The following is a 13,969-nucleotide window of genomic DNA, read 5'->3' on the forward strand; positions in this document are numbered from 1 at the left end:
TAGAATCGGGCCACCATCTAGTGTAGGATAAATATGTAAATACGCCTTTATAAATACATTTTTTATTTATTATAGACAGACTTTTTGACTCCATCTTTCTAAGTTTTTATGCATATTTATAGGAGTGTTCTGTTGCCCTATGATAATTTCTAGGCGGCTCTTTGGTCTTTTATTACAACCTTTGCAATTGCTCTGATCTATTTGTTTATATCAATTTAGCTGGATTATTTCTACCTTGTTTATTCCCATAGGGTACATATCGTGCACAGATCTTACTCAGGATGCTTATAAAAGTGTCCCATTTTGTTTGAATAGGGACACTGGACAGGGCATCTCTATTACTAACCTCTGGGCTTGATGTCACCTGACAATACAAAGGTGACATCAACCCCCACAACTATCACCCCACTTGCCACCGCTACAGGGCAAGTGGGAAGAGCGAGGTTAAGTGCCAGAGTTGGCGCATTTTAGAGATGCAACTTTTCTGGGATGGCTGAGAGCTGATGTTTTTAGCCTGGGGGGCAGTATCCATGGCCCCTTCTTAGACTATTAATATCAGCCCGCAGCTGTCTGCATAGCCTTTGCTGGCTATTAATTATAGGGGGGCCCTACGTCATTTTATTTCGGGTCCCCATTTTAATAGCCAGTAAAGGCTAATTATACAGCTGTGAGCTGATATTAATAGCCTGGGAAGCTACATGGGTATTACCCCCTTCCCAGGCTATAAGCATCTGCCCCCAGCCATCGGCTTTGTTACAAAAATTGCGAGGGAGCCCACTCCATTTAAAAAAAAAAAAATAACATCTTTTATTAATTAAATACATATCCAGTAGTTTGCACACACACTGTACTAATTGTATTTGTCACTGACATCTATATATCCACCTATTCCATTTGTATTTACTGTATGTAATCCATCTTTTCTATCCTGTTGGCTCCTCCAGTGATTTTACAGAACATGGCAGATGAATTACCGGCTTTTCTTCTATCTATCTATCTATCTATGTAATATATATATACAGTATACATATATGTACTAGATGGAGGCCCAATGCTATCGCATCAGGAGGGCGGTAATGTCATGATGGGGGCAGGTTCTGCAGCGTTGAGATTTCTCCCCGCCATGTGCTCACCCACCTATCCACTCTCTCTTTCCCCATGTGCTGACTTCTCCCGTCTGTACTCCTAATGGCATCTTGTAATAATCTAATGACTTTTACATCAGAGGACTCATGTGCTTGACGCCTATGCTTATATGCATTGTTTTTGTCTCAGCAATGCTGTTGCTCTTCAAGAGTCTCGTTTGCCCACTGTTGTCTTCAACCTTGTGCCTTTGCTGCTTTCCTTTCATTGTCATTGGCGTACGTTTTAGGAGGAGCCATGTTGGCGTTGATATTTGCTTTTTAAAGGGGTTTTCCCACGAACAAAAGTTCATTTTAAAAATTGTCTGTGTCTGACCGTGTACAGAACACCACAGCTCCTGGGGAGGGGAGGAAGCAAAAGACAATACTGACATTACAGCAGGAGATTGCAGAGGATACATTTTGTGAGGTAAAATATTGCTTAAAAACAGTCAGTGAAATATTTTACCTGACAAAATGAATCCACTGTGATCCCCTGCTGTAATGTCAGTATTGTCTTTTGCTTCCTCCACTGCCAAGCAGATGTGGTATGCTCTGTACACAGTCAGACACAGTCAATTTTTAAAATGAACTTTCGTTCATGGGAAAACCCCTTTAATGTGACCGGCTTCCTCAGCCTGTAGACACATCGCGCATCTGCCGCCGGGATCAGCCGAATGATTCACTGCACCTGCGTGTAATTCGTGCAGGCGCAGTAAATCAGACCGCCGCCATCTTTGTGCAGACAAATTAAAACTGCGCATGCGCTCCTCCTGTACAAAGATGGCAGCGGTCAGTGAATCATTCGGCTGATCCTGGCGGCATGTTCGCGATGGTGTTCCACTAGTGGTGCATGTGTGTGCGTGGTGCGTACGGCGTATACAGTGTGTGTGGTGCATACGGCATATACAGTGTGTGTTTGTGTGTGTATGGTGTGTACAGCGTATACAGTGTGTGTGTGTGTGGTGCGACGGTGTTCCGCTGGTGGTACCGCGCAAGAGGCTGGGTACCACCAGCAGTTTCCATATTGAGACACATATATTGTCCCAATATGGTGGAAGGTGAACTTCCGCCGCTTGGAATTCTGGGATCCGGACACATCTGGATGGAACAGGATGTGAAGACATTACAAGGTAAGTATATATTAAGAAGATGTGTGTGTCACTGACATCTATATATCTATGTATTCTATGTGTATATATCTATTCTATCTATGCCATTCTAACCCATCAGTGTGATTTTACTGTATGCGGCACATGAATTGTCGGCTTTTCAAAGGATACTGATGCGTAAAAATCGGGCAGCACTCGCATGGTCCGAGTGCAATGCGATTTTTTTCTCGCACCCATAGACTTGCATTGGCGAGTCTCAGATGATATACGCGTACAATAACAGCATGCGGCAATTTTACACGCATGTCGAATACGCCTGAGAAAAAATCCGGTGATGTGAGCTGCCCCATAGATTAACACTGGTCCGAGTGCTGTGCGATGTTTTCTCGCATAGCACTCGTCAGTATTCTACGGTAGTGTGCCCCCGGGTCTAAGGCAAAGTACGGAGTCAGTGGCTGACTGAATGTGAACTTGTTTGTCAAAGATTCTACCGAAGGTGATCAGGAGAGAAGGTAGAGAATACATCATAGGATCATCTCGTTCACATGATGTCCAAGTCTACGCATCTCCAGATAATAAAGAAAAAATATAAGCTACTTTCGACTGGTCAGAAAAAAAGTTCTTGGGGACAAAGTTCAAAATGCATGGTGCAATAGTTCACAAAACCCCAGCAGACCTTAGAGTCTCCATCAAAATTCACAGGAGTAGGCAAAAGTGGAGATGTTCCCCAATATGAATGTCCCAATTTCATGATAATAGAGAAAGGGCCAATATTGTAGAACAAATTAGAGATACATATATACAGTAAATCATGTCTAATAGAATTTATGTAGATAGTGAAAAAACTCTATAGTTATCTACATATAACTCGTATACTAATAAGTGGGATAATAGTGTGATATATATTGGTACAGCTTACTAACAGTGTTCATTTGGTCTATACACATCAATACTTTGCGCTATGTTATGGCTGTTCCTGTTATCTCTACTTAACCGCCAATAATATTAGAGATACTATATATGACAGCTTTTACATGCTATATAACATTATACACTAGAATTCTTCTATTACTGTTTCATATACCTTTGTTTTTGTGCCCGGTTGTCATGTTTCTGGTTTCTCTTATTTGAGAGCCATTATTTCTGATTTTAACTTTTCAATTATGTAATTATATCACTTCTTTATGGTATATCAAACTAATATATACTATTTTCTGTTAATTCCAGGCCATGATCAAGGTCCATATGAGCAGGAACCTTGGGAATTTTGTGCAATTATGCCGACACCCTAATAAATCTTCTTCTTGCCTACAATTGATACGAGGCTAAAACTGAACTGTTTGGTGTTGGAAGAGAGGGAATAGCCCAGTAGACAAAACCAAAACTTTTTTCAGCTAGTGTCAAGCCTGCTAGTGGCAGATTGTATACCCATGCTACTAAGGAGTATTCCCTTTTTTCAAGAAGCATTTTCCTATAACAATATATTCTTATAGGGAAACAAAGCATTAACAAAAGGATAAGTGAACAAAAAACACCAAAAAAAGGAGAAAATGCTTCTAAGCAGTCGTGAACTACATGACTTTTTTTTTAAAACAATGCTTTATCGAAACTGTGTGAAAGAAGAAGCTGGCCATACGTGTCAGAAAGCTGTCAGGCAAACATTGGTTCAGTGGACAGTTCTCTATTCTGACTCTTCCATATACGTTAATTTGTTTTCAAGGTGAAAACAAGAGAAAGCCACTGCCAAAATTTTTTGCCAATGGCTAATCTTCCCTGAAAAAAAAAGGATCTAGCATTGAAATGCCAACTGCTGTTTGACAGACTTTCAGATTATGTGTATTAAGGCTTAAAGGGTCATCTGGTCTTCTGCCAAAAGTTTGCAGTCAGTACAGACTGCAGATTTCTGTATCTTGAGAGCCAGCAGTGAGTACACTGTCAGGATTACACTAGTCTTGCTGGTGAGGACGGGCAGTCATGCGACTACAAATATGCAATTTGCACCGGCCGACTAGACATGCTTGGCTTCTCTTAATTCACTTGCATTGAGAGAAGCCGGGAAAGTCTAGTCAGAATGTGACCACCCGCTCTCACAGGCAATACCGGTGAATCCTGACAGCTTACACAATGCACGCTGTCATGTCTCAGAAATCTGAAGTCAGAGTGATTGCAGACTTTTATCAGAAGACCCACCAACCCCTTTCAAGAATCCTTCCTATACACAGGCATAATGATCACTGATTTATAGAGATGAGCAAATAAATTTGCAAGACCCTCGTGTAACAGGCACATCAGTGGTCTTGCAGCCCTGTGAACCACCTTCTACCTTCCAGGATCTTAGGCACCTTTTCGGATTTGTAGGTCTGGCATGATGTCATTATTGTGGTGTGACACATGCATACATTTTGCCAATATATTCGCTCATCTCTTCTGACGAGCTAGGAAGTCAATCGGTGGTCATTTTTATGCTCACGTAACAAGTGCACTCAACGAAGCTGCATTTTTTCTCCCTTGATCAGGTTACAATGGGCAATTGCCATGAACAGATGTTTGCCTGATTCCAGTCACACTTTTTGCTCAAAATAAGACAGACATCACAAAAGAAAAAAATAAAATAAAGCTTGGTGACAACAGCCTTCCACATCATACATAGCAGCTGGTACTAGCGTGGTCCTTACCTGAGGTTCACCACAGTCACACTGCTCCCCATTTTCAATGAATTTATTACCACACACGGGGGGAGTCAGCAGTTGTGAGGTCTGCGGAATATTTAATAAGCAGTCTGGAAAGTAAGTATAGATGAAGCTCCTCATGTCTGCGGTGCTGCAGCTGGTGAAGGCGAGCGGAGGCCTAAAACTGGAATGATAAAAGCACATGGGATTATATGGGTGACTGATAGTGACTGCACAAGATCTGCAGACAATGGTGTTATCCACGAATCTGCAGGCCGGGAACTCACGGGGCGCACCTAACAGGTTTACTAAGAAAGAAAAACAACCATTAGCATATGTGAAAAGTACATGAGCCTTATAGAAAAACTTTAAAAGGGATCACACTGAATATTGACCCTTATAAACACGTCTGGTGGCCCAATGGTAGGTGCAATGTCTGCCATCCATGACAGGATCACATGTGACTGAGTTTTGTATCCATAGCTGCCTTTATTCTGTAAAAGGGGTAGCTTACTAAGAAGGGTCTTTCATAGTCTTGAACCTACAGCTTACTGGAGAAAGGTGAGCAAGATTTGTTAAGATTAGCACCCCTCTTAATAACTCAGTCTTATATTTTCAGTGGCCTGTGGGCCAGAATATTAAAGGAAATTTGTCAGCAGATTTTCACCATGTAATCTGACAGCAGTATCATGTAGGTGCAGAGACCCTAGTTCCATCAATGTATCATTTAAAGGTAATCTGTCAGCAGGTTTTTGCTCTGTAATCTGCTGTAATCTGAGTACAGCATGAGGTAGGCGCTGGAACACTGATTTCAGCGATGTGTCACTTATTAGGTTTTGTGCTGTTGTTTCAATATAATGAAAGTTTTATAACCAGGAGATTATCACTGCCTGCAGTATAGTTCAAGTGAGTCCTGGTCTGACCACACCCCATCCTATGATAAGCAGCTTATTATCAATAGACAATTTACAAAGAAATATGTGGTGTGGGTGGGGGCAGCTTTCTGAGCTCTGCTACATGCTACATCTAAAAACTCTGATTGTGCCACAACTGCTGCACAATCAGAGTTTATGTTCTGAAATCACTGATCTTCATAAATCACTAACAAAAACGTGGTTAAACATCAAGAGCCTAGAAGAGTATAACAAACTAGGCATCGTCCCCAGGGGCTTGAGAGTAAAAATTTTTCCAGCATGGGAGGCAGATAAAGATTTCAAGAGTACCTGGGAGGCTGGCCTTTTGAAATGCTCCTCTATTTTGATCAATCTGTTGATTGACCATGATCGTAAGCTTATGGGTAAACTGAAAGAAAGCATTAAGGATAAAGAGACACAGTTGAGTACCCTAGACGCACATAGTGTGGTTTTACCATTTCAGCTTAAGCTTAAAGAGGTAATTGAGACTTTGGAGAAGGATATTATACAAAAGAAAAAGAGGAAATTCCTTCGGGATAAAAGTGACTTTGACAACCAGCAGATCTTTAGATGGACACACCAAGGCAATGGTCGATTTAGGAAATTCAATGGCCCAGACCATCAGAGAAAGTCCTCCATTCCTGTGGGCATTGGTGACTCCTCTACCAGTGATTTTTTATCTTCAAGCGCAAGCGATCAAGGAAGCGCAATAGAAGAGGTGGACGAAAACCAATCCAACATGAGGAAGAAAGGACGGAGGTATCAAGCATGGTCCCCAACCAACAGGAGACCATTGAGGCAGAGCAGGAGGAAGTAACCCTAAGGACATACACCAATGACACAGGTAACTTACAAATTGTGAATCTATCCGACTATGTTCTTACAGATGAAGAAAGGCGTGTCTTGGCATTGGGTTTATCTTTCTCCCCCATGAATAGGTTGGACAAATTTACCCTTATAAAAGATGTTTATCTATTTTGCAGAAAACTGGTCTTCAAACTCATATATCATCAGCCCTCCATTATGGACTCACTACCGCAGGACGAAAGGCAGGTCTTCAATGACCTTGTACAACTTTTGGAAGAAAATGAAGGTTCTGGGGATGGTCGGAGGCTCTGGCATTTGCCCTCACAAGCCACTCCATCGTTTTCTGTATCTCCAACTATACAAATCTTTTATGACATGGTAAGCCAGGATGTAGCCAGACTTCAGCTTAACAAACACCAGGGTGAAAACCTGGGGATAAGAGAGAGACAAATTTTGACTAGGCTTAGAGCAAATCCGTCCTTTATCATAAAAGAGGCGGACAAGGGCGGGAATATAGTTCTCTGGCCCATTGATATGTATTTAAGAGAAGCCCGGCGTCAGCTTAGTGACACTCAGTGCTACCAAGTCTTACCTTCTGATCCCACAGGTATTTTCAAAAAGAAGCTGGATCGCCTTCTAACATCCGCCAAACTTAATAACATTCTGGATAACAGAGAATTTAAGTTTCTGACAACAGCGTCTCGGATCGTTCCCACCCTATATCTTCTTCCGAAGATTCACAAATCGATTCATGAACCACCCGGTAGGCCGATTGTGGCTGGTATTGGCGGTTTGTATGAGAGGCCTTGCATTTATTTAGATCATTTTTTGCAACCATTTGTCATCCATTTAGATTCTTACATTCAGGACACTTCTCATCTGATACGACAACTACAAGATTTGACAGTTCCAGAAAACACTATCTTAGTGACGATGGATGTCACGTCTCTGTATACCTGCATCAGACATGCGCTGGGTATCGAGGCAGTTGCATTCTTCTTGAATCAACAGATTACAGGTGACCGTAGACACCATTCTTTTATTTTGGATCTTCTGTCCTTTGTTCTGTCAAACAGTTATTTTGTTTTTGATAGAGTATTTTACAAGCAAGTTGCTGGGACAGCAATGGGCGCTCGCTGCGCACCCTCCTACGCCAATCTCTTCATGGGTTGGTGGGAGGAGACACAGGTGCGCCCTTTGCGGGACTTTGAAGCCAACGTTTTTCGTTGGTTTCGTTACATCGACGATTTGTTGGTCCTGTGGACGGGCTCTGAAATTGATTGCAGGAATTTCATCTCCATGCTGAATGCTAACGAGTTTAACATATCTCTCACAGCTTCCTTATCCACGACGTCGGTGGATTTTCTGGACTTAAAGGTGATGAAGGTCGGCAACCAAATTCAAACCAAGATCTTTCGTAAGATGACAGCCACAAATAACCTTCTCCATTTCTCCAGTTTTCACCCTCAACATTTACGAAATAACCTTCCGAAAGGCCAATTTTTGAGGGTAAGACGTAACTGTAGTCTGGACTCAGATTTTCGAGAGGGGGCACATGACCTTACCACTCGGTTGTCAAAACGTGGATATCCAAAAAAGACTATAGCACGTGCCTTTGAGCACTCGCGACAAAGGGACAGACGGAGTCTTTTGGAACCTCAGGCCCATAAGAATATGCCAACGATAAACTTGATTACGGCATATAATAATCAATGGAGGGATGTGTACAACATCTTGGGTAGGCACTGGGGGATTTTGTTGAACGAGCCAAGGCTGCGGCCTTTTCTGTCAGAGAGTCCCAGGATCACTGCTAGGAGGGCCAGGAATTTCAAGCATGTTCTCACCACCAGCCATTTTAAAAGGCCCACTGTGAGCCTGGGGACAGGACAGAGGTTGAAGGGCTCTTTTCCGTGTGGAAATTGTAATGTGTGTCCATATATGACTGCCACTGACTCTTTAATCTTGACAATTTTCCCAGGAGAACTGAAAGCGAAAAAATACTTCAACTGCAAGTCAAGAAATGTAATCTACATCTTGATTTGCCCATGCCCAAAGCTATACGTCGGTCAGACAACCCAAGAAGTAAGACGGAGGGCTCAACAGCACATGTCGAACATTGCCAATGCAAAGACAGACAGAGAGAAAGCCAAAACCATCTCATCCGTTGCATTCCACTTCTTGACACACCATAACGGCAGATATCAGAACATGCGGTTAATGGTTGTTGACCAGGTTTTGAGCAACATCCGTGGAGGGGATCTAACAAAGGAACTTCTGCGACGAGAGTCACGTTGGATCTTCGACCTAAAGAGCATGTCACCAAATGGACTCAACGAGGAGCTTTTGTTTTCGGGCTTTTATGCCTGACCCATTGCTCCCGAGTTACCATGGGCTGGACTTGTTTTTGATTTGGTGACCTGGTGCCTCTTGCTCCATAATGTCTATATATGTGGTTCATATAGGTTTATTTTTCAGTGTCTCTGCATAAACAGTATTTCTTCTGTTTCCCTTACCTATACTGTTGTCTTCTATGCATATACGCCAGTAGGGCATGTATCACAGTACCACATGGCTACCTTCTTTTTCCCCCCTAGGCAAGCTCAATTGGGTGTTTATGTTCTGGCATCAATTTGTTGCCCCTCTACTATAGCTACCTCCACCACAGTTTGGGTTTTGGACTGTCATAGGGCCATGTAATTCAAGGTCTATTCTCTCCTATTTTTGGCCCCTTTGGTGTGCTTTTGTGAGAGGGTAACATTTTTACATCTACATACTTTGGTATCTAGTCCTATTCACCATTTCCTGTGGACTTGTCACAGATGCCTTGCGATTTTTGACTTCTGTCATATCCTGGATTGTGGCACTATATAGCCTAGGCACGTTTTTCCTTAGCCTATGTGTTGCCCCTGAGTTACCACTCTGGAGGGGAGCCCCTTTTTGGGCTCCCTTTTTGATACCTTGGGGCTACTACATGCTGCAAGTCCGCTTCTATGTTTGCAATGGTCATATGGATATATGCACATTTATTGAGCAGTTTTCTACGTGCTCTGGTCTTACAAAACACTGGGTACGATACATGCATTGATCTTGCGCAGTACTGTTTCATTATTATACCTATTATTAAGCTTGGTTGTCTTCGGACTGTGTACATACATATATTGTCTGCACCTTTTGGACTTTTATATAGTACTACTCGACATTTTCGTACCTTTTCCCCAAATAAATATGTAGTGCAAAGTAGATCTGTATTTTTTATTAATTTTTTGTATTTTTTGTTTATCATTACATGGTCTGCTTATCACTACCTTTGGGTTATGCATGCACCTCTAGTAGGACAGCGTGCGTTTCCCTGCTTATATGTGTGTCGTCTAATTTATTTTAGATTGACGCAGTGTATTTGCACTCCATCATTCTGTCGAGCAAGGGCATACCTCTTATTGGAGGGGATATAGTTTAAAGGTTCATTGCCCTTGATCACTTGTGGTAATGACCTCACTGGGCTGTTTGGTGCTGACAGCGGGGATGCACCTGTTTACCTTTTCGGTCCATTCTTTGACCTATTGCAGGTATATCTCTGCAATATGTTCGTTTCCATTGCGCATGCGCATATACTGTCATTAATACATTTTGATCTATCCATAATATACTTGAAAAGGGTTGGCACTAGTGCTGTTTATCATCATAATTTTTATTTTTATTATTACCATTTTTATTTTGTATGGTATAATTTCTCCACACTGCCTTAGATTCTGCGTACAGGCGCATTTGTGTATCACTCTATTTGAACGAACTACGGGTTTGTCTCTAGTTTGTCTTTGTCTCAATTGCGCATGCGCAGCTTGGATCAACAAATACAACTTTATGTGTAACGCCCTGAACAGGGCACTTAACAATATGGCCGCCGCCATCTCGCTCCTCGTGTTTTTCATCCGACGCTTCAACCAGGTGAATATCATCTACTTTATTACAAAGATGTATATAACTTTGCACAGCGATTCTCACAATATGCCATTCTTTTCCCTGAGGAAGCCGCCATAGTTGCGGCGATACGCGTGGGTTCGCACCCCACATCCCTTCCCCTCTCCTCCATCATTTTTTTCTTCCTGATCCGTCTCCGCATGATTGGAATTTGCTATGCTTGTCTGGTATCTACAGGGCGTATGTATATATCTCCACTGAGGCACTGACTATTAATTGTTCAGGGGTTTACCATATGCCTGAAGTTATACCCCTTTCCTTGGCACATTTCTTGGCTAGGTGGTACTGTGATACTTAGGGGTTTGCACATATGCTTATTCGGCTCTCTTCCAGTCATGTGTTCAGAGTTTTAGAGTTTAATAGTGTTCATTCATACCTCTGGATCTAATAATCATAAGGTGTTCTCTTGTTTATAACACTTTAGATCAGGTTAATGCACTTTATATTTATTAATTGGAGAGAGCAGGGATGTGGTTTGTCATTTTCCCTATATTAGGAGATGACTTTTGTGCAGTTTTGTGTTGTATTTTTAAATGTTTTTAACCTTGTTTCTTGTGTGAATTGTATTTTGCTGTGCTATTTACTAATTAAAGCCTTATTTTTTGAAACTCTTCCTATATATTTTTCTGTGGAGCTCCCAATTGTATGGACATGATCTTTTTCTCCTTTGTTTAATTATTCAGTGCTTTCCTGTCCATGGTGAGCCCCAGTATTCTTATATTCAGTGGTGCCCTCCATCTTTTTGAAACAACTGCTGCACCCAGTAAATTAAGTTCTATATTGTTGGAATCAGAATCTCTTTCCCTACATTATGCTGCTCTCAGATGAGGCAGTAAACAACTGGTGACAGATTCCCTTTAATTTACTGGGTGCAGTAGTTGTGATAGAATTACAGTTTTCTCTGCTGCAGATCTAGCAGAACCTGGAGTTCTGAGCCCTGTAAAACCACGTCCACACCACTGATTGGCTGCTTTCTGTGTAAACTGTACAGTGCCTTGCTAAAGTATTCGGCCCCCTGGAACTTTTCAACCTTTTCCCACATTTTCAGACATAAAGATACCAAATGTAAATTTTTGGTGAAGAATCAACAACAAGTGGAACACAATTGTGAAGTTGAACAAAATTTATTGGCTATTTTAAATTTTTGTGGAAATTCAAAAACTGAAAAGTGGGGCATGAAATATTATTCGGCCCCTTTACTTTCAGTGCAGCAAACTCACTCCAGAAGTTCATTGTGGATCTCTGAATGATCCAATGTTGTCCTAAATGCCTAATGATGATAAATATAATCCACCTGTGTGTAATCAAGTCTCCGTATAAATGCACCTGCTCTGTGATAGTCTCAGGGTTCTGTTTGAAGCACAGAGAGCATCATGAAGACCAAGGAACACCACAGGCAGGTCCGTGATACTGTTGTGGAGAAGTTTAAAGCCGGATTTGGATATGAAATGATTTCCAAAACTTTAAACATCCCAAGGAGCACTGTGCAAGCGATCATATTGAAATGGAAGGAGTATCATACCACTGTAAATCTACCAAGACCCGGCCGTCCCTCTAATCTTTCATCTCAAACAAGGAGAAGACTGGTCAGAGATGCAGCCAAGAGGCCCATGATCACTCTGAATGAACTGCAGAGATCTACAGCTGAGGTGGGACAGTCTGTCCATAGGACAACAATCAGTCGTACACTGCACAACCCTGGCCTTTATGGAAGAGTGGCAAGAAGAAAGCCATTTCTCAAAGATATCCATAAAAAGTGTTGTTTAAAGTTTGCAACAAGCCACCTGGGAGACACACCAAGCATGTGGAAGAAGGTGCTCTGGTCAGATAAAACCAAAATCAAACTTTTTGGCAACAATGCCAAACGATATGTTTGGCGTAAAGGCAACACAGCTCATCACCCTGAACACCATCCCCACTGTCAAACATGGTGGTGGCAGCATCATGGTTTGGGCCTGCTTTTCTTTAGCAGGGACAGGGAAGATGGTTAAAATTGATGGGAAGATGGATGGAGCCAAATACAGGACCATTCTTGAAGAAAACCTGTTGGAGTCTGCAAAAGACCTGAGACTGGGATGGAGATTTGTCTTCCAACAAGACAATGATCCCAAACATAAAGCAAAATCTACAATGGAATGGTTCACAAATAAACGTACCCAGGTGTTAGAATGGCCAAGTCAAAGTCCAGACCTCAATCCAATCGAGAATCTGTGGAAAGAGCTGAAAACTGCTGTTCACAAATGATCTCCATCAAACCTCACTGAGCTCGACCTGTTTGCCAAGGAAGAATGGGCAAGAATTTCAGTCTCTCAAAACAGATAGAGACATACCTCAAGCGACTTGCAGCTGTAATCGCAGCAAAAGGAGGCGCAACAAAGTATTAAGTTAAAGGGGCCGAATAATATTGCTCGCCCCACTTTTCAGTTTTTGAATTTCCACAAAAAATTAAAATAACCAATAAATTTCTTTCAACTTCACAATTGTGTTCCACTTGTTGTAGATTCTTCACCAAAAATTTACATTTGGTATCTTTATGTTTGAAGCATGATATGTGGAAAAAGGTTGAAAAGTTTCAGGGAGCTGAATACTTTTGCAAGACACTGTATATTGACAGAAAGCTGCCAGACACCTGGTCCTCTAGTGATAATCTCCTGCTGATCAAACACTAATTTTATTGAAACAACAAAACACAGCCTAGTGACACATTCCTGGAATCAGGGTCTCTGCCCCTACATTTTGCTGCTCTCAGACTACATAGCAAAAACCTGCTGACAGATTCCCTCGAAATCTAGGTCAACAATGAGCTGGCATGGATTTCACTAATAATGTAATAACTAATCAACATTAATTAGAATATAATCAATTCTCTTTAATCCAGAAGCATCTATAAGGCGTGGGATGAATTGAAGTTGATTTACCTGAGGACTGCACTCATGACACAGACTGGAGCTTCGCATGTGCAGGTTTTTAAGTCATGATGCATTCCTAAGTTATGGCCCATCTCATGTGCGACAGTGGAACCAACGGAAGCAGGAATACTACTGTGATCCTGGAGGAAAAAAATAACTAGGTAACTAATGTGATTGATGAGAAAAAAATTATTCAGGGTTACAGTAAAAGTATTTCATAAAAATAGAATGAAAAAAATAATAGATTGGACCCGTCACACTACATATGCTATTCACTAAACCACCAAACCGATAAAAACAAAGTGAGCAAATAACCTGCAATAAATACATAGCAATAGTGCATGAAAATAACATAGGGTACTTATTTAACATAATTTTGATTAAAAAAAAAAAAGTAAAACCCATGAACCACGTCAAGGTGATTCTATTCGGGATGGTCCTAACCTCTAGTATTGAAAT

General features: G+C 41.5%; 1 protein-coding gene across 1 annotated transcript in view; it reads right to left on the bottom strand.

The window, feature by feature from the left end:
* The window catches only part of LOC143773362 (zinc metalloproteinase-disintegrin-like berythractivase), a 120,418-nt gene that overhangs the window by 45,997 nt on the left and 60,452 nt on the right, over positions 1-13,969 (bottom strand). The window contains exons 12-13 of the mRNA XM_077260838.1: positions 13,520-13,650; positions 4,909-5,086 (exon numbers count right to left, since the gene is read on the bottom strand). Coding sequence (XP_077116953.1) covers positions 4,909-5,086; positions 13,520-13,650 — 309 coding nt within the window. The remainder of the gene's footprint in view (positions 1-4,908; positions 5,087-13,519; positions 13,651-13,969) is intronic.

Source organism: Ranitomeya variabilis, chromosome 5, assembly GCF_051348905.1.
Source record: "Ranitomeya variabilis isolate aRanVar5 chromosome 5, aRanVar5.hap1, whole genome shotgun sequence".
NCBI classification, from domain to species: Eukaryota; Metazoa; Chordata; class Amphibia; order Anura; family Dendrobatidae; genus Ranitomeya; species Ranitomeya variabilis.